Below are 22,180 nucleotides of genomic sequence, written 5' to 3' on the forward strand. Positions count from 1 at the left end.
CCTTTCACCATACTCGTCACTGAGACACCTAAATTTGCAGGGAAGAAGTCTAAATGGGAATGCAGAAAATGGATCTTTCATGATACGTTGCACTTCATGGTTTTGTACTCTTGAAGCATGTTGTTAACCAACTGCATGCAGTTTGGTGCTCTGTAGTTGCCAAGAAAATGTTTAATAATCTCCTTAAATGCCGTTGATGCAATTTTCACCAATTCTAGCAGTTCTTCAAATTGCCTACCATTGATGATCTATTTAATTTGTGAACCAACAACAATGCCTTCCTTAACCCTGGCTTCTGTTATTCTGACTTGAATTGTGAATTGAAATAACGAATATAGGTTAGTTAAAAATGGTGCTTGATAGGGAAATTTCATGGTGATTTTCATGATCAGCAGCCCAAAATCCATAAGATACAGCCAAAAGTATTGAAGAAGCAGAATGTTTGTTATCCAGTGTTAGCAGGTATATTGCTGGTTATGCTTTGTTTCCCACATATTGTGACAGTGAATGCACTTCAGTAGTACTTCATTGTGCGCTGAGGTTTTATAAAGTGTATCAACATAGGTTTTCCATTTGCTTTTTCATAAACCAGCAGTATCCTGGTGAGCCTGCTCTGCAATCAAGCTAAAACATCCCTCCTATTGTGTGAAGCCCCATTTTTTCACTTAATGCAACAACAAACTCCATCCCCCTTCTACAGTTTTGTTTTGTCGGAAAACAAAGAATATTCAAGTGTCTGCGTGCTATTTCTTGCTGAACGGCGTAGCTAAGTGTGGGACTGGAGGCACTCACCACAACGTTGTACTGAGAGACGGAGATGTTACTGGGGGTCACGCTGAGATGGACGCACTGATTGATGTCAGAGGTGAATCTACGCAGTTCAGTGGAGCGCTTGCACTTATCTTTCCTCGTGCACCTGAGGAGAAAAAAAATAGAGGCTCACTTGAGGTGAAGGGACGGGTAGCCATGGATACCATCAGAGCCCATAGCAACCCCAGGTGTGAGGAACCATCACCGCTTTCAGAGGCTGGTTTACAGGCAGAGGGACAATTAGGCTGGATCAACAGTGTTTGAGTATTTGCATTTCATCCACCCACATACACATTTAAAGATACAGCCCGGTAACAAGCTCTTCCGATGAGGGCCACCCAAATACACCCATGTGATCAATTGCCTTTATGAGGGTTAACCCATTGAAAGCATCTGGCCCAGAAGGGCAACCTGGTCAAGTACCAAATGCCTGTGCTGATCAACTGACTGCAGTGCTCACCGTTCTCTTTAACCTCTCACTTTGTCAGTCTGAGGTACCCACCTGTTTCAACAGGCTTCAATTATACCGGTGCATAAGAAGAACACAGTAACTTGCCTAAATGACTATCATCCAGTAGCATTTACATCCACTGTGATAAAGTGCTTTGAGAGGTTGGTGATGAAACATATCGACTCCTGCCTGAGAAGTAACTTGGATCTGCTTCAATCTGCCTACCGGCACAACAGGTCACAGTAGATACCATTTCATTGACTCTTTACTCAACCCTGGAACACCTAGACAGCAAAGATGAATACATCAGGATGCTCTTCATTGACTACAGCTCAGCATTCAATACCATCATCCTCTCAAAACTAATCAATAAGCTCCCAGACCTTGGCCTCAATACCTCCTTGTTCAACTGGACCCTCGAATTCCACACTTGGAGACTCAGTCAATTTGGATTCGCAACAACATCTCCTCCACAATTTCCATCAACACAGGTGCACCACAAGGCTGAGTGCTTAGCCCCCTGCTCTACTCGCTTTATACTTATGACTGTGAGGCTAAGCACAGCTCCAATGCCATCTTTAAATTTGCTAATGACACCACTGTCACTGGCCAACTCAAAGGTGGTGACAAGTCAGCATATAAGAGAGAGATTGAAAATCTGGCTGAGTGATGCCACAATAACCTCTCACTCAATGTCAGCAAGACCAAGGAGCTGATTATTGACTTCAGGAGAAGGAAACCGGAGGCCCATGAGCCAGTCCTCATCAGGGGATCAGAGATGGAGAGGATCAGTAACTTTGAATTCGTCAGTGTTATCATTTCAGAAGATCTGCTTAGGGACTAGCATGTAAGTGTTATTTCAAAGAAGGCACGGCAGTGGCTCTAATTTCTTAGAAGTCTGTGCAAATTCAGATTTTAATCTAACACCTTGACACACTTCTACAGATGCACAGTGCAGAGTATTCTGACTGGTTGCATCTCCACCTGGTATGGAAACACCAATGCCCAAAGAAACAAAATAGGCTACGAAAAGTGATGGGTACAGCCCAGTTCAACATAGGAAAAGTCCTTCCCACCACTGAGCACATCTACAAAGAGCACTGCCACAAGAAAGCAGCATCCATCATCCAGGACCCCAACATGCAGGCCATGCTCTCTTCCTGGTGCTGCCATCGCGAAGGACATATAGGAGCTTTAGGTCCCACACCACCAGGTCCAGGAACAGTTATTACCCTTCAACCTTTAGGCTAATGAACCAGTGTGGATAACTTCACTCAACTCAGCTCTGAACTGACTCCACAACCTATAGACTCACTTTCAAGGACTCTACAACTCGTGTTCTCTGATTTTATTTATTTATTTAATTATTTATCATTAGTGGTAGTATTATTTGTTTTTGTATTAGCAGTTTGTCTTTTTTTGCACATCAGTTGTTTGTCAGTCTTTGTATGTAGTTTTTCATTGATTCTATTAGATTTCTTTGTTCTACTGTGAATGGCCACAAAAATGAATCTCAGCATAGCCTATGGAGACATACACTATGCGTACTTTGATAATAAACTTACTTTGAACCTTGAATCTTTTCTGCATTCTTTCTTATGCTACCACATCTTTCTTGTAGGGTGGCGACCACAGTGTATACAATACTCCAAGTGCAGCCTAACTAACGCTTCGTACACAATGTTCCAACTTTTATATGCAGATGCTTCTACCCTTATAAGCATCTGAATACAAATGTTTATATCCTCTGTTTAATCCCCTTCATAGGTGCTTCTTGACTTGCTGAGTTCCTCCAGCATTTTGTCTCTGTTGCTTTTATTCAAATACTGAATATGAGCAACACACACAAAATGCTGGAGGAATTCTACAAGTCAGGAAGCACCTATAGAGACAAATATTTGGTCTGTGAAGCCAAGCATGCCAAACTGCCTTCTTTATTATTTTATTTGCTTGTGTTGCCATTTTCAGGGAACTCTCTGTACATTCATAGCATCTCTGTACTCCAAAGATCTCTTTACAGCATATGTCCTGCCATTATTTGACGTCCTAAAATGCAATTCTTCACACTTCTCAGTTAAATTCCAGATTTGTTAGGAAGGAGGATTTGTTTCTGTATCGTGTCTGTCAATTAGTTTGTTCATTCTCCCTGTGACCACATAGGTTTCGTCCAGGGACTTAGGTTTCCTTCCACAGTCCAAAGACGTACCAGTTAGTAGGTTAATTGGTCATTGTAAATTATCCTGCAATTAGGCTAGTATTAAGTACAAACGTTTGTAGGTGGTTAGTTGAATGGTACAGCACGATAGGTTGTGAAGGCCCGTTCCACGCTGTATCTCTAAATAAATGAACGGATGACTCTGAGATTCCATGATAACAACTTCCTTCCCCTCTCTTTTCCGTTGAAGCTCATCGTTAGAACCTATGTGGAAACAGACCCAGAAGAGGAGGTGGTGGAGGGTCAGTGGAACTAGCCAGTTGACAGTGTGAATCAATGAACAAGCTCCCAGTGCCAGAGTTACAAAGCTCCCAATACCAATAACGGATCATTAGGGCTTCACTAAAGTGCAGTACAACTTCGTAATAGGATAAGTGTGTGAAATAATACGTTTCAGCTCAGTTGGAAGCCTTCCACAGCTCTTGACTTGCACAGTGCCTGTTGGAGAGGAGGGTGAGCTACTGAAGGAGCACACTGCAGTTCCTCACTCCCTCTCCCAGCTGAATCACTACGGTCTGTTCCCAACAGACAAAGGAACTATTAGACTGTTCCCTGATAAACTGGATCAGGCAGTTCCACAACAGAGCCACCAATGCACAAGACCGGAAGGAAATGAAGAGAGTGTAAACTTCGCCGGCTCCCCACCACAGAGGACATCTTCAAAAGGCAATGCCTCAAGAAGGCAGCATCCATCATTAAGGACTCCCACCAACCAGGATATGTCCTCTTCTCATTACCACCCTCTGGGAAGAGGTACAGGAGCATGAAGACACACTCTCAACGCTTTAGGAACAGTTTTATCCCTCTGCCACCAGATTTCTGAATGGTCCATGAACCCATAAACACTACCTCACAATTTTACTCTCTTTCTGCACAAATTTATTTTCAAATATTTCTTAATGTAATTTATAATAATTTTTTCATGTAGTACACTGTACTGCTGCCGCAAAATAACAAATTTCACAACCAATGTTAGTGATAATAAAGCTGGTTCTGGTTAGATGCAGTATCAGGCCAACTAAAATACATTTTCATATTTCAAGATGAATGCTGCATCGTTTTGAAATGGGGGGGGGGGAATAAAGAGAGACTGGGTGGGTGCCCACTGAGAAAACAGAGGCAAAACCTCAAGAGGGGTGTCACTGCGAGGTGGGAAGGATAAGGTGATAAGGATATCACTGGAAAAGGCAATGAAACCAGGCCACTCTGGGGAAAGGGGTGACACAGGTCCGTGGGTCAGGAAGGGGAGCAGGTGTGGGACTACTGGGCCAGAGGTCACCAGGGTGGGGGAATGGGGAAAGAATCCACTGGGGCAGGGAACACTGGTGCAGTGGACACTGGAGGCTCCAGCTGGGAGTTTACTGAGGGACACCGAGCTACAGATCACCAAGGGGGCACTGGGTGAGCGATCACAGGGAGACATTGAGCAAAATGTCTGGGGGGACAAGCAAGCTACAATGTCATCTCTCTGAAGCATTACCTTATGATCCACAAGGTCAAAACAGAAAGGCAATACAATGGAGCAAGTGGGGCCAGAATGTCATAAGATTCATAGAGCATGGAGGCATGTCATTTGACCCAAATGGTCCATGCCAACCAAGATGCAACTCTAAGCTAGTCCCATTTAACTACATTTGTCCTATATCTCTCTAAGCCTTTCCTATCCATGTATTTGGCCAAGTGTCTTTTAGTTCTTGATTCTCTAACCCTGGGAAAAGGACTCTCCTTGTCTGTGCCCCACGTGTCCCCTTCACGTCATAACAGCTATTCTCAACACTCTGCTTTACATCTGAAATCAGATTAATACAAGGTTGAAAGCAACATTTCCTTCTCAGCAGTGAGCAGTGAACACAGGGCACTGTTCTCCAGCAAGGGGACATTTTATGGGGTGACATCAGAAGAGGTAGGAAAGGAGATAACTGGCCCTTAGTAAGGATCTAGAAAGGGAATAGATTGGTGAAGATCAGGGAAGGATGCAAGCATGAAGAATGTGTTTTCACGCATGTTCACCATAGACAATTTGGTTCAACTAGCTCAAGCTTGTGTTAATGTTCCACCAGAGCACCTCCACCCACCTCAACCATGGAGAGCACTTGAACCTGTTGCTTCACCGTCTGGTATGTCAGGGCCAGCAGAAGCTGCAAAGAGTTGCAAACTCAACCAGTTCCATCATTTGTCACTAGCCTACCCAGCATCAATGGCACCTTCAAAAGGGAACTCCTCAAAAAGGTGGCACCCATCACCCATCACCCATCACCCAGGGCAACCCCTCTTCTCATTACTGTCATCAGAGAGGAGGTACAGGAGTCTAAGGACATGCACTCTATGTTTTAGGAACAGCTTCATCCCCTCCACCGTCAGATGTCCGAACAGACAAGGAACCAACTCATGAACACTACCTCATTACTTTTGCTTCCTTCTTGCAAGACTTATTTAATTAAAAAATTTTGTTATATGTATTTCTTATTGTAAATTAAAGGTTTTTGTTTGCATTGCACTATACTGCTGCCGTAAAACAACACATGTCACAACATATGTCAGTGAAAATAAACCTAATTCTGATTCTGTCAAATTACCGGTCTGTTCCTTCCTCCTTGCTTTACCCGGCAACCTACCTACTCACCTCAACAGCCCCTTGTGTTTGTGAGTTCCACATCCACTCCAATATTTCAGTAAAGAATGTGCCCCTGAAATCCTTGCGGAATTTATTAATTGCTGTTATATAATTAGTTTCCCAAAAGTGGAAACATCCAGCATCGAAACTTTTCAGAAATGGTAGCCCTTCCCTTTCCTTGAGAAAAGAGCCTGTTATACCATCTGATTATTCGCTGTCATGCAAGGTGCATCATTTCTGCATGCAAGTTAAATTTGCCATGGTTATCAGGAAGAGATTAGCATACGAATTAATTCACAGCTTTATTACCAGCATTATTCTTAATGTACTCAGTAATGGATTCTGCGTCCGACTGTGCTGTAAGCCATTAGAGGACCTCCTTTAATGGTGACGGCTCACAATGAGTGGAGTGACGTGCACTAGAGTGTTATTGACTTCGAGAAAAACCGAAGGTTTCTCTTTCGTGGGCCAACACTGACAAACCAGCAGAAATCCAACAAAGGAACACAGACACCTTTGTCTGTTTCAGCTAGACTGCCTTTCAGCTAATTCTTTCTATTGGCTTGTGTATGGGCACTCCAGCCAAACCATCCACTGACAGTTCCAAGCACACAGAAGCGGTGAGGTTCGCTGACAAGGGGCGAACACAACTTCGAAAGTGACGTTGCCCATGCAGTACTGTGGGAAAGCGGCAGACTCCACGCTGGTTCTCTGGATGTGGCCTTCCATTCTAGAACATCCTTGTCCACTCGTCCCTCCCTACTGATCTCCCTCCTGGCACTTATCCCTGAAACAAATGGATAGCATCCAAGACAAGCTTTTCACTGTATCTTGGTACATGTGACAATAACAAACTACTACCAATACTCAACAGGTCAAGAAGCATCTGTGGAAGGAGGGGCAGAGTTAATTTTTCAGATCAATCATGTTTCATCAGAATGACGCTGCAAGCAAACCTTACCACCTTTCTAAAACATTAACTATGTTTTTCTCTCTCCACAGCTGCAGCCTCAGGATTTTCTGTTTTCATCTCAACCAGCAGCATTGGAGTTCCTATTGTTGCGGGAGGGCCTGATCTTGTTGGTAGAATCTCAGGTGGTGACGAGCAGGCGAACAGGAGTGAGATATGCCAACTAGTGGAGTGGTGTCGCAGCAACAACCTGGCACTCAGTAAGACGAAAGAGCTGGTTGTGGACTTCCAGAAGGGTAAGACGAAGGAACACACACCAATCCTCAGAGGGAGAGAGAGAGAGCCGTTTCAAGTTCCTGGGTGCCAAGATCTCTGAGGATCTAACCTGGTCCCAACATATCGATGCAGTTATACAGGAGGCAAGACAGCGGCTATACTTCATTAGGAGTTTGAAGAGATTTGGTATGTCAACAAATACACTCAAAAACTTCTATAGATGTACTGTGGAGAGCATTCTGACAGGCTGCATCACTGTCTGGTATGGAGGGGCTACTGCACAGGACTGAAAAAAACTGCAGAGGGTTGTAAATTTAGTCAGCTCCATCTTGGGCACTAGCCTACAAAGAAGCCAGGACATCTTTAGGGAATGGTGTCTCAGAAAGGCAGCGTCCATTATTAAGGACGTCCAGCACCCAGGAGATGCTCTTTTCTCCCTGTTACCACCAGGTAGGAGATACAGAAGCCTGAAGGCACACACTCAGCGATTCAGGAACAGCTTCTTCCCCTCTGCCATCTGATTCCTAAATGGACATTGAACCCTTGGACACTACCTCACTTTTTTATAATACTGTATATCGTACTTCTGGTTTTTGCACGATTTTTAATCTATTCAATATACGTATACTGTAATTGATGTATTTATTAATTCATTATTATTATTTTATTTTGTTTTTTTTCTTCTGTATTATGTATTACATTGAACTGCTGCTGCTAAGTTAACTAATTTTCTGATAATAAACCTGATTCCGATTCTGATCTTCTCTGCATTGTTCAACTCAGATGAAGGTGCAAATCTCAGACAGAGTCCTTCTTTAAACATACAGGGAGTTTTTATTGGGAAGAAAGTCTACTTGTGAAATAAAAATAAGTCCTGGCCTTTGGGAAGACTAACAATCTAGATCACCTCCAAGGTTCACTGAGAAGGTGCAGAGGAAGCTGGAGAGAACTCTTGCTACAGTTCTCCCCTCTACATTCTTGCACTCCACTCCTCCCACGACGGAGTGCCAATTTCTGACAGCGGGGAGACCAGAAAGGTGAGTCTGTACCAGAGATATTCACAGACTTCCCTGGTAAGTAGAGCCAGGCTGAACCCACTGCTGAAGAGCCACTGTGTGCAGATGGGTCTAGAACAGGGCTACATTCAGGAATTGAGTAACTGGAAATAGAACTGGAGCTGATTTATTACTGTCACATGTACTGAGATACGGTAAAAAGCTTGTCCTAAATTCTGTTCATATGGATCAGAACATTCCACAGTGCACTGAGGAAGAACATACTTTATACTTTATTGTCACCAAACAATTGGTACTAGAACGTACAATCATCACAGCGATATTTGATTCTGCGCTTCACATTCCCTGGATTACAAATATTAAATATTATAAATATTAAAAATAGTTAAAATTAGTAAATATTAAACATTTAAATTATAAATCATAAATAGAAAACAGAAAATTGGAAAGTAAGGTAGTGCAAAAAAACCAAGAGGCAGGTCCGGATATTTGGAGGGTACGGCCCAGATCCGGGTCAGGATCCGTTCAGCAGTCTTATCACAGTTGGAAAGAAGCTGTTCCCAAATCTGGCCGTATGGGTCTTCAAGCTCCTGAGCCTTCTCCCGGAGGGGAGAGGGACGAAAAGTGTGTTGGCTGGAATAAAGTGAAACAGCGACAGAGAAAGTGCAATGCAGGTAAACAACAAGGTACAAGATCATAATGAGATGAGGTGGGGAAAGTGTTGGTAATTAACTTGATAAGATTTCTGCAGCTCTCTCACCTTCACTCATAGTGGAGGGCAGCAAAATCAAACACTGTCCTTCACTGGGGGGCACGTGCCCTTTGCATTATTGCTAGGCACCCCAATTGTCAACATAGAAAAACTCCACGAGCCTAGTTAGTTAGACTTGGGAGGCAGCTGTCCTGAATGTGGGATTGGGGAGGAGGGGGATCTGAAACATGAATCCTTTCTGCTCAGCCCGATGGCCCGCACATGGTTACCTGGCACTCAAATAATGTGCTGTCAATTACTGACCTGTGACCCACAGTGATGTGGGTAAGGAAACAGGAGGAGGAATGGTGGGTGAGAATCAGAATCAGGTTTAATACTACTGGCATACACCATGGAAGTTGTTGTTACATGGGAGCAGTGCATTGCAATACATAATGATAAATACTGTAAAGATTAAGATAGGTATATACAGTATATACCAAGTTAACCTAAATGAGCAGTGCAAAAAGAGAAAAAAAAAGACTAGTGGAGGTAGTGTTCATGGGTTCAATGTCCACTCAGAAAGCAGATGGCAGAAGGGAAGATGCTGTTCCTTTTATTTATTGAGATACAGCACAGAATAGGCCCTTCCAGTCCTTCAAGCTGCGTAGCCCAGCAATCCCCCATCTCAGTCCTAGCCTAATTACAATACAACTTACAATGACCAATTAACCTTCCAGCCAGTACGTCTTTGAACTGTGGGAGGAAACAGGAGCACCCAGAGGAAACCGACGCATTCACAGGGAGAATGTATAAACTCCTTACAGACATTAAACCTGGGTCACTTGCACTGTAAAGTGTTGTGCTAACCACTATGGTACTGTGCCGTCTGAATCATTGAGCCTGTGTCTTCAGGCAGATGATAAACCGGACAAACATTCCTTTTTTTCCTGAAAAATACAGAAAAAGAGGGACCCTTCCCGTAGATCTGCACTTTGCTTTATTTAAAAAATAAATTTTATTCACAATAAAATGATATACAAAAGAAGACCGGTGCAAAACATCCACATTCATGGTCAATACGCCCAGTAGTCCTTCAAGAGGACCACACCCTTGTCGTAAGGTTTGGAGGCTTGTGCTAGCTGGAGTCAGGGCCTGGTGCTTTGGCTCTTGGTAGGGTCACCCTTGCCAAACACGTCAAAGGTTAGAGGCCAGACTAAGAGTGGTCCACCGGTCCTCCAGGTTTCTGGGGTTCAGCTCAGGGCTAACAACCGTGACTGGTAAAACAAAATTATTATGGCAGGAGCAATGAAGAATCCTTCTATAACTGTGTGCGGTGGTATGGACAGACAAAGACCGAGGACTTTCACTGAGGCATTATGGGCAGTAAGTAAGTAAGTACATTCAGTAGTGTTAACTTATTTTTTGAAGAAGTTAACACTATAGGATCATAGCCATCATGTGGCCCCACAGGGTAAGGCACCATTTCAATATCTTAGGGGCTTCCCCATCTGACTCAGCCCCTCCAAGCCTAGTCGCGGAAGGAAGCTAGACTGTGGTTCTTCCCCACAGAGCTGGACTCTTGGTTGCACCATGCCTCATTAATCCCTCAGGACGTCCTCCTGCAGCCTGGAATGTGATAGTCAATAGCATTTCCTTACGGACATCTCAATGGACATTAGTTTGTTTAGAGATACAGGGTGGAGCAGGCCCTATCAGCCCAACGAGCCATGCCACCCAGCAGCAAACCTATTTAACCCCAGCCTAATCACAGGACAATTTACAATGATCAATTAACCTACTAAAGACATGGTTAATCCTTATGTCTTTGGAGTGTGGGAGGAAACCGTAGCACCCGGAAGAAACCCACACAGTCATGGGGAGAATATACAAGCTCTTTACAGACAGTGCCGGAAATGAACTCCGAACTCCGGTACCCCAGCTGTAACAGCATCGCTCTAACTGTGGTGCCCAGGAAGCTGGGAATTCTCCCGAGAACTGTGAAAAAATGTACAGTTGTGCTGCCATTAACCCATCTCCACAATACAATCAGGGAGACAAAATAACCTTTTAAGTGAAAGTACTTTCCCATTATCACTGCATGAGGGAATCTAATCTTGATTGAGCGCAGAGCCCATGTAATGTGTATGAGCCTTTTACTCTCTAGACTGCCTATCAGATCCACCTCATCGGTTCCTCTCGCAATCTAAGGAGATGGATTTTGGCTGAAGAAACTCTGTCTTCATGTCAGGGAAGGGTGCTTTGCCAGTTTAACCCCGGCACAAAAATGGGAACCCTTGCATTCCTATATCACCCCAGGCTGTCCCAGTACTGGCCTGGTTCTCTAAGTAAAATTCTGTGTCTGCACTTGGCCAAGTTACCTTGCCATCACTAATATGACTGCCTTTTTCTATGCAGGCTGCAGTGCCACGTTAATAAGTGAATATTAATAATGCTCATTACAATAAATTTTCATAATTTTATGCTGGCACAGCAGAATTACATTTGAATGAATGCTGTGGAGAAAATTGCTTCCGTCAGCGTTAGAATTAAGGGACTATTTTTGAGTGACCTTCCTTTGAAAATACCATCTGCTGATGACAATGATGGACCTCTGGTATCTCAGTCAAGTGACCTTTTCATATGTGAAGGTCGGACCTCATACTTGAAACATGAGCAAATCTGCAGATGCTGGAGATCCAAAGCAACACACACACAAAATGCTGGAGGAACTCAGCAGGCCAGGCAACATCTATGGAAAAGAGGAAGCAGTCGACGTTTCAGGCTGAGACCCTTCATCAGGACTGGAAAGGAAGGAGAGAAGTCAGAGTAAAAAGGTGAGGGGAGGGAAGAAGTACAAGGTGGAAGGTGAGGTGAAACTGAGATTTCTCTAACTTTTGATAATTGCCACCCCATCCTTCCCCATTCCTGTTTCCCTCTCTCAAATTATCTCCTTACCTGCTCTCTGGTGCTCTTCCACTTTCCCTTTCTCTACCCTCTGTCAGGTTCCCGCTTCTCCAGCCTTTTATCTCTTTCAATCAACTTCCCAGCTCTTTACTTCACTCCCCTCCCCCTCTCTCAGGTTCATCTCACCTGCCGCCCTGTACTTCCTCCTCCGCTCTCCACACCTTCTTACTCTGACATCTCATTCCTCTCCAGTCTTGAAGATGGGTCTCGGCCGTCACGTCGATTGTTTACTCTTTTTGTTGTATTTTAATCTGGCTTTTCACATCTTCAACTTGTTAAATCAACACATTACTTCTAAGTGAATTACCAAGGTTAACCAATGAAACACCCAGAAATTGAGAGATGTAAGGCTTTTTGTTCGATGGACACTAAGGAATGTGAAGCAAACTACAATAAGATGAATTAGGGATCCGATCAACTATTACCTTTGCACGATAGTATTAAATACTCTTGTTCCTATGTGCCAGTTTGCAAGACAATATTTAATGAAATCAGTGTACCTTTAAATACAAATGGTCTACAACTTCCATGCAGTTTTATGCCCACACATACGCAATATCTCTGACGGGTGGGGAGAATATCCATAACACTCAATAAACAACATTTATTTAATTTTATACTGGCATGGCAGTAGTAGAATTGAGTTCTGTGGCAGAAATTGCCTTAGTCAGCACCAGAATACAAAAGTTGTGATTTTTCTCCTCCTGACTGTTGCTTGAGGAAAAAAAAGCGAAGGGAAAGGAGAGTTAATGCAGTGAAGGCAATTGGATTGAAATTACAGGGAGACAGAAACAATGGTAAACGTTAGAAATGTGAAGGAGAATATTACTACAAGAAATGCCAAAACATTTTCCCATGACTGACTTTACAGGTGGAAAATTGCTGTTAGAATCAGTGTCTCTGTGTGAATGAAAAGGTCTGCAAAGTGGGGAGGCACCATTCGTCGGTGCAATTTGTACAACGAAGTGTTTGTTAAATAAGATGACAGCAGGTGGAATCTGACATAATTTTTCAAAGTTCAAAGCAAATTTTATTATCAAAGTACATATATGTTACCATATACAACCCTGAGATTCATTTTCTTGTGGGCATACTTAACAAATCTATAGAATAGCAACTACAACAGGATCAATGAAGGACTGCCCAATTAGGGCATTCGACCAGAGTCCAGAAGACAGCAAAGGTATGCAAATGCAAATACAAATGCCTTTTCATGTTATTATATGTAAGGTGATGAAACTATAATTGAGCACTCATTCAAATACATTAGTAGGGCATCCAAGTCTTAAACCTGCTTCACCATTTAATGATATGATAGGGGCATGACTGGTAATGGAACTCCACCCACAGTAAGCTTTCACCCCCTTGATAAATAAGAATCTAACTCCCCATGCTGTAAAATATATTTATAGACACTGCCTTCACCACCTTTGGAATGGAGATCCAAGGACTCTCAATTGTTCATGACAAAAGGTTTCACCTCAACAGGTAACCCAGTTACTTTAAACAGAGGGCCTTGGTTCTAGGTTCTCCACATGAAGTAGAATTCACTCTACACTCTGTAAAATAGTCAGGGACTTCAATGGTCTCTGGCATAATTGGGCGCAATTTACTAGTTTAAGTGACAACAAAAAAAGCAACTAAATACTTTGTTATTCACACTGTTTCTGGTAAACGATCACTGCAAACAGTGGCCTGAGGCTTCCTTCCCTGTCGGAGTTAAACTGAGTTGCCTATACGGTCTGGCATTTTTGTGGTGTGACTGGAGTCTCGCTGGGCAAGACAGTTGCAGCATGTCAGGGCTGAAGTTGCTGGAGCGGACTAGGAGGAAGATTGATGCAGTGGAGCCAAGACAAGTTGAGAAGAGATCTGAGGTTTGGACAATTTAAACTCTGGGCCAGATTAAAGCGGTTGGGGCGCTGGGGTCGGAGGTAAGAGACGGGGCACTTTGGCTCACTACACTACTGGGGGAGGGAGGTTATTCGTACCTGTGCTGTACTGAGGCTGTGGCCTGCAACTAGTGGACATCTAGATTGACTGTAGTGATACCTGGCATTGTGTACTTCACTTCTGAATGCTGTTTGCTTGCTTTTACTATTCGCACGATTTGTTTTTTTCTCTCGGCATACTGGGTGTTTGATGGTCTTTTGTTCTTAGTGGGCTCTGACGGGGTTTTTTTGTTTCGTGACTGCCTGTAAGGAGACAAATCTCAAAGTTGTATCATGTATACATACTTTGATAATAAAATATACTTTGAACTTACTTTATTTTTTTGAACTCCAATTGACACAATCCTCATTTGTCCAGACTTTTGCCAGTAGCAACCATCCCATTCCAGGCAATATCTGACAAACTGCTTCAATTGCATTAGCATCCATTCTTTAATAATGCTTCAGCTGTGGTTTCACCAATGCCTTTTATAACTGAAGCATAATCTCTTCCAATATCTTTAATTACCTAAACAATATATATTGATTTTCCTAACTTCCAGTAATTTCAACCCCACATCTCCCTTCTCTCTTTTCCATTCCCCATTCTGACTCCCCCTCTTACTCCCTCCATTTTCTTCATTACCTCCCTCTGGTGCCCCTCTTCCTTCCATTTCTCCCATTTCTCCCATTGTCCACTATCCTTTCCTCTCAAATTTCTTCCAACATTTTGTGTGTGCTGCTCAAAACTTGCAGCATCTGCTGTATCTCATGAGTTCTGAGCTCTGGCTGGGCAGGGACACTGACCTCCGGCTCTCCACACCCAGTCCATCAGCCCTTGCAGACTGAGTTCATCCATCAGAGGCAGCCTATCAGGGAAGCTTTCGGTAGGTTGGTTCATTGGGTACTTTGATCTTGATCATTCTGCACGTGGAGCCTCAACCAGTGGGTAACTGTCCCAACACACCAACCCTGTGTTTGGGCTCATGATGATAATTTGCCTTGATGTATTACAGCCAGTTAACATTTCATAGAGTTTGGACACTATTGTCTTTGATGAAATTCAGCAACTTCTACAAACAGCAATGTTGTAAAGGTTAGATAATCTGCTTTGGTGACATTAAGTAAAAATATTCAGTCCCTTGCAGGGACTCTCTTGCACTTATTGACTCACCAAGGTGACTCCAATGGCAACTCAGTGGCAGTCCCACAATATCAGTGGATCTGAGCTGGAGACAGAACAGAATGGGTAGATTACAAAGCTTACTACAAGCAACTGCTTTCTCCCTAGTGCTCTTTCATCTGATTTCTCTCCCCAGTCTTAGAACATGGAACCTACCCTTCGGCACCCAATGTTGTGCCAACTTTACCCTACCTCAAGCTCAATCTAACCCCTCCCTCCTACACAGTCCTCCTTTTCAATCATCCATGGGCCCAAGGCCTTTGATGTATTTACCTCTGGCAGGGTGTTCCACACACCACCGCTCTCTGTGTAAAAATACTTGCTTCTGACGTCCAACCATATACTTTCCTCCAATCACCTTAAAGTTATGCCCCTGGTATTACCCAATTCCACCTTAGGAAAGAGTCTCTGGCTGTCCACTCAATCTATGCTTCTTATCATCTTGTATTGAATTGAATTGACTTTATTACTTACATCCTTCATATACATGAGGAATAAAAATCTTTACATTACATCTCCATTCAAATGTGCAATATGCAATCATAGTAATTTATAATAAATATTATGTACAACAGGATAGTCAATATAACATAGAAATACAGTTGTGTCAGAATTAAATAATCATTCTGATGGCCTGGTGGAAGAAGCTGTCCTGGAGCCTGTTGGTCCTGGCTTTTATGCTGTGGTACCATTTCCCGGATGGTAGCAGTTGGAACAGTTTGTGTTTGGGGTGACTTGGGTCTCCAATGATCCTTTGGGCCCTTTTTACACACCTGTCTTTGTAAATGCCCTGAATAGTGGGAAGTTCACCTCTACGGATGCGCTGGGCTGTCCGCACCACTCTCTGCAGAGTCCTGTGATTGAGGGAAGTACAGTTCCCATACCAGGCAGTAATGCAGCCTCTGTCATTGCCTCTCATCCTCCTTCACTCTAAAGGGATGATCACACTGCACCTTTTACAATGCTACCATTCTACGTCCACCCGAGAGATGAGGCAAGACCTCAGTTTATTGCCCCATCCTAAGGGCAGCACCTGAGAGAATACAGCGCTGCCATGGAGCGTCAGCCTAATTTGGTAACTGAACATTGGAAGGTGAAGTGACCACACTGGGCCTCCAATGTTATCAGCGTTCAGTCCATGGAGCAGTGAAGCCAAGACACAACAAGTCCCTACTAGCTTTCAGCAGGACGTGCACATTAATCATGGTAGAGCCAACATCCACTGAATGAGAGCAGCTATTTGTTGCAAGAGTAGATCAGGGTGGAATCAATATTGACATAAACCATCCCTTGTCATAGCACCATCAAACCTGCTTTCACAGACCAGAAAAACAGAGATCTTACCTGAGATTTGAAGGCCCCCGAACTGACATACATCTTCTGACCCCTCATGTTCTCTATTTCAACTGTGAACAGGCTTAATAAGCCCCAGAGATTGGTGATGCAGTTCCACAACTGGGCCCACTGTACTGACTCACTAAGGCCAACTCCATGGCAATCCCACAGTGACAGTGGATGTGAACTGGAGACAGACCAGGATGGGTAGATGACAATAGTCAGTACAGACACCCTCTCGCTCACATATTGCTCTCCTCAGGTGGACTCAGTCACACCCCAGTCCTCCTTCACTCACTCCTTAGTACTCTTTCGTCACTCCCGAGTGCTCTCTCATTCACTCTCCTCACATCTTACTCCCTCCCCCCTCATCATTTCCCAGTGCTCCCTCATTCACTCCCCTGTGGCCCCTCACTTCTTACTACCACCTCATCATTTCCCAGTGCTCCTTCACTCACTCCCCATTCACTCCTCGGAACTCTCTCACTCACTCTCCAGAACCCTCTCACTCCCTCCTGGACAGAACGAGGTTTCTTGAATCACTCGGTCTATGCTGCTCCCATCTTTAACATTCTCCTTCTCCTCATTTCCCTGTACCCCTGCAATGTATTCTCTCCCAAATGCCCATCAACTCTCCCTCAATTGCTTTGCCACCCAAGTAGAGTGAGGGGCAAATTACAGAGATTAACTGGAGTACGAGCACAGTTTTGGGATGTGGGCTGAAACTGGGGTAACCATGGTCACTGAATGATGTGAAAGAGCAATGAGAGAGCATCAACACCTGCTGAATCGCTGTGTCTGCACCCTCTCCCCACTCACTTATCAATGCTCACTCTTTATCTCTTTATCTCTTTCCCACTCCACTGATGTCCCATGACAACCTCCCTGTTTCTCACTAATGCTCCTTCCCCTTTCCCTCCAATGTGGCCACCTCCCTCCTCCTCCAGTGCCTTCCTCTCTCTCCCTCTCCCCTCAGTGGTACCTCCACCTCCCACTCTCTTCCCCCAGTGATCCGTCCCATTTCTTGGACATGGTCTATACCTTTCTCTCCAAAGCTCTCATCATCTCTACCCTCTTCCCTCCTCAGCAGTCCTTTTTCCTCCGCATTTTTCTGGCTCTTTAAGGTCTCTTCTTCATAACTCAGTACTTATTTCCATCTCTCTCATGTCCCAACCATGCTCTCCCACAATGTGCTTACCTTGGCTTACAGTTCCTCAGTTTCAGTGATGTTCATGGTCTCTGTGCCTGAGCCCTGACACCAACTGTGCTCTCACAAGAATATGGATGTGTTGATCCCCATGGATCTCCCACCCAGCACTTATCCCTGTAAGCGCAAGTACTACACCTGTCCCTACACCTCCTCTCTTGCCACCATTCAGGGCCCCAAACAGTCCTTCCAGGTGAGGCAACACTTCACTTGTGAGTCTGTTGGGGTCATCTATTGCATCCGGTGCTCCCAGTGCGGCCTCCTCTACATCGGTGAGACCCGACACAGATTGGGGGACCGCTTCGTTGAGCACCTCCGTTCCATCTGCCACAACAGACAGGATCTCCCGGTAGCCACCCACTTCAACTCTGCTTCCCACTCCCATTCAGACATGTCCATACATGGCCTCCTCTACTGCCATGATGAGGCTAAACTCAGGTTGGAGGAGCAACACCTCATATACCGTCTAGGTAGTCTCCAGCCCCTTGGTATGAACATAGAATTCTCCAACTTCCAGTAATTCCCTCCCCCCTCCCTTCTCCTATCCCTCTGTCACTCTGTCCCCTCCCCCAGCTGCCTATCACCTCCCTCATGGTTCCGCCTCCTTCTACTACCCATTGTGTTTTCCCCTATTCTTTCTTCACCTTTACTGCCTATCACCTCCCTGCCTCCCCTCCCCCATCCCCTTACCTTTCCCCTTACTGGTTTTTCACCTGGAACCTACCAGCCTTCTCCTTCCCACCCTCCCCCATCTTCTTTATAGGGCCTCTGCCCCTTCCCTCTTCAGTCCTGACAAAGGGTTCCGGCCTGAAACGTTGACTGATCGTTTCCACGGATGCTGCCCGATCTGCTGAGTTCCTCCAGCGCGTTCTGAGTGTTGGATGTGTTGAGCATATTTAAGACAGAGGTTGGTTAAATTCTTGATTAGTCAGGGCATGAAAGGATACAGGGAGAAGGCAGGAGATTGGGGCTGAGAGGGAAAATGGATCAGACATGAAGAAATGGTGGAGCAGACTCATTGGACCAAATGGCCTAATTCTGCTCCTATATTTTATAGTCTTATGGTATTCCCAAGCAGACAAGTCCAAAATGATCTGAGTCTATATCTATTGATGCTTCTGGCCCATTGTTTCCAGGAGCTTGGGCAATGATCTATGAATTACAGTCTCCCCTTCAGTGGAATCATGGCCCACTGTCAATATTAGGGTGGGGGAGGTGAAACAAATGGTCAACTATCAACAATAGAAACACAGGACTTAATCCAAATCCTGAGGGAAAAAATGCAACTGAGCCTTTACCTGACTGGCACTTACCACAGGGAGCCACACTGTCCACAGTGTCCTGGCAGTGTAGTTACCAGATATAAGAACGTTAGCCATAAAAATATTTACTCAAATATATTCCTTAATAGATGAAGAGTTCCAAATCCCTTGATGAAGACTGGTCTTTCCTAAATCAGATTTTATTAGATTCAATTGAGCAAATCCTCCCTTTATTTACTGACCTATTTATAAATGCAGGGTATTAAAGCTCGAAATCTCACTGTTCAATCATCCCTTGCATAATCTCAATTCACCAGATCAAATCTCTCCCACTGAGCACCTGTTTCCTTTGAAGTTGTGCTGCAGTAAGTCTGCTAAACCTGCCTTGTCTTCAGAAACAATAGGCCTCGGCCACAAGCTTGCAGTTTCAAAGTTCAAAGTAAATTTATTATCGAATACATCACCATATACTACCCTGAGATTTGTTTTCTTGCAGGCATTCATAGTAAATACAAAGGAACATAATAGAGTCAGTGACAAACTGCACATAAAGACGGACAAGTAACCAATATGCTTAAGAAGGCAAACTGTACAATTACAAAAGTAGCACATAATAGCAATAATAAATAATAACTAAGTTGTAAATAATATTAAGAACATGAGGCGTAGAATCGTTGAAAATGAGTGCATAGGTTGTGGAATCACTTCAGTGAAGTTACCCACACTGATTCAGAAGCCTTATGGTTGAGGGGTAATTCCTGTTACTGAACCTGGTGCTGTGGGACTTAAGGCTCCCGTTCCTCCTTCTCAATGGCAGCAACAAGAAGAGAGTGTGGCCAGGATGGCCAGTTTAGCGAGCTTCCACAGTAGATTCTCAGAAAGACAACATCCATCATTAAAGACCCTCACCATCTGGGGCCATACCCTCTCCACATTGCTGCCATGAGGTACAGACACCTGAAGACACTTGCATCAGAGTTCAACAACAGCCTCTTCCCCACTGCCATCAGGTTCATGAACCGAATTGAAAAGACTCTAACACTTGCTTGGACTATATGTTTTTCCTCATTCTGAATCTGAACTATTATTTATTTATTGTGCAAGTTATGTACAAATTATGTTAATTTATGTTAATTTAAGTTTATGTGAACCAGTGTTTATCATATTTATAATGTACTGTGCTGCTGCTAAAAGCTAATTTTCACAGCACTTATACCCTGGGTATTTATGCCTAAACCTCAGAATAAACTTGAAATCCCAGCAGACATCTAAAGAACCAGAAGAGAGAAAATGATAAAAATCAACCGTGACCAAGACTAGTAATGGTCTGCTGTGCATTACTTCAACACAGATACTAAACAATTTGCTTTGAGCAGGTCATTACCTGGAATGTCCCAAATATTTTATATCTTAATAAAATAATATGTGTTAAACATCAAAAAATATGAAGAAAGAAAAAACATAGATTAGCTTTACTTGTCACATGTACATCAAGATATTGAAACATACAATGAAATGCATTGATTTGCGTCAATGACTAACACAGTCTGGGTATGTGCTGGGGGCAGCCCACAAATGTCGCCGTGCTTCCAGTGCCAACATAGCATGCCACAACTCACTAACTCAAACTCGTACGTCTTTGGAACGTGAGAGAAAACCGCAGCACCTGTGGGAAACCCACGTGGTCATGGAGAGAACGTACAAGCTCATTACAGGCAGTGGAGGAGGAGGGAGTTGTTCAAAGTTCAAAGTACATTATTATTAAGAATGCATACATTATACAACCTTGAGATTTGCCTCCTTACAGGCAGCCACAAAAGAAGAAACCGAAAGACGCATTACAGAAAGACCAACAAACACCTAATACACGAAGGGAGAGAAAAAAAAACACAAATCAGGCAAACAATAAAACAAGCAACAGCATTCAGAATGGAAGTACTCCATTAATGCCACAGCTACGCTACCGTGCTGTCTTCAGAAATAGAATGAGAGGGAAAGGGGGGGGTGAGGGAGCGGGAGGGGGGAGGGGGGGGAAGAGAGAGGGAGAGAGGGGGAAAGTGTGAGAGAGAGAGAGATATATATAACACTACAAAACACAGAGACACTACCGGTAGCGCAGGGAAGATAAAGACATGCCTGCTGACAAAAAGCAGAATCTTGGTAAAGAGGACTTGGACAAGTAAAATGAACATTAGGAAGATACAGAAAAACAGGAGTGATAAAAGAAGCAGTAAGAGTGATGAAATCAGAGACAAATGAGGGAACAGCAGAAAGAAAAGATAGGGAAATTGAGAAGAAAAAGCGCCCATACCAAACAAATACTCTCTGCTGCTGCATCTGATTAAACATTCAAGGACACAATCAACAAAGCTTTAAAATTAAAGACCATTTTTCATAAATATCAGAATAAACATGACTTATTAATTTGGAATCCTAAAAAAAAGAGACATAAATCAAGTATTATTGAATATAATCGACAGAGTTTGAGGAAAGCGAATATTGCAAACAGGTCAGCCAAGCTCAATATTAATAAAATTTACTGTATTAATATTAATGTTAAATTGTTTCTTGTTCTCATATTATATGAGCACACATATATATTTTATAATTTTAAACAGATGGTGTTTTGTATCTTCACACATATGCCTGGGAGAACTGGGAAGTACATATAGATGATTCTACTTCTATTGGAAGAATGAGGAGGGACTGCATTGAAACCTGTTGAACATTCAAATGCCGAGATGGAGTGGATGTGGGGACAAGGATTCCGACAGTGGGGAGTCTAGGACCAGAGGACAAACCCTCAAAATAGAGGAAAGTCCTTTCAGAACGGAGCTGAGGAGAGATTTCTTTAGCCAGAGAGTGGTGAATCTGTGGAATTTGTTGCTGCAGGCAGCTGTGGAAGCCAAGTCATTGGGTGTATTTAAGGCAGAGGTTGACGGATTCTTGATTAGTCAGGGCCTGAAGGAATATGGGGAGAAGGCAGGAGATTGGGGCTGAGAGGGGAAATGGATCAGCCATGATGAAATGGCAGAGCAGACTTGAATGGTCAAATGGCCTAATTCTGCTCCTTTATCTTACAATCTTATGGTCTAAACCCTGCACCCGAATGTAACTATTCAAATACTTCTCAAATGATACCATTGTACTTGCCTCAAGCACTTCCTCTAGTAGCTCATACTATATACTCCCCACCCTCTGTGTGATAAAGTTATTGTTCAAGCCTCTCCTACTTCTCACCTTAAATCTATCTCCCTAGAATTGGACTCCTCTACCCTGAAAAAGACTGCTACCATGCACCTCATGACTTTATAA

General features: G+C 43.6%; 1 protein-coding gene across 6 annotated transcripts in view; it reads right to left on the reverse strand.

Moving 5' to 3' along the window:
- The window catches only part of plxna4 (plexin A4), an 811,940-nt gene that overhangs the window by 295,144 nt on the left and 494,616 nt on the right, over window positions 1-22,180 (reverse strand). For all 6 annotated transcript variants that reach the window (XM_072241488.1, XM_072241485.1, XM_072241487.1 and 3 more), the window contains exon 6: window positions 793-916. In XM_072241488.1, the coding sequence (XP_072097589.1) occupies window positions 793-916 (124 nt within the window). The remainder of the gene's footprint in view (window positions 1-792; window positions 917-22,180) is intronic.

Source organism: Mobula birostris, chromosome 23, assembly GCF_030028105.1.
Source record: "Mobula birostris isolate sMobBir1 chromosome 23, sMobBir1.hap1, whole genome shotgun sequence".
NCBI classification, from domain to species: domain Eukaryota; kingdom Metazoa; phylum Chordata; class Chondrichthyes; order Myliobatiformes; family Myliobatidae; genus Mobula; species Mobula birostris.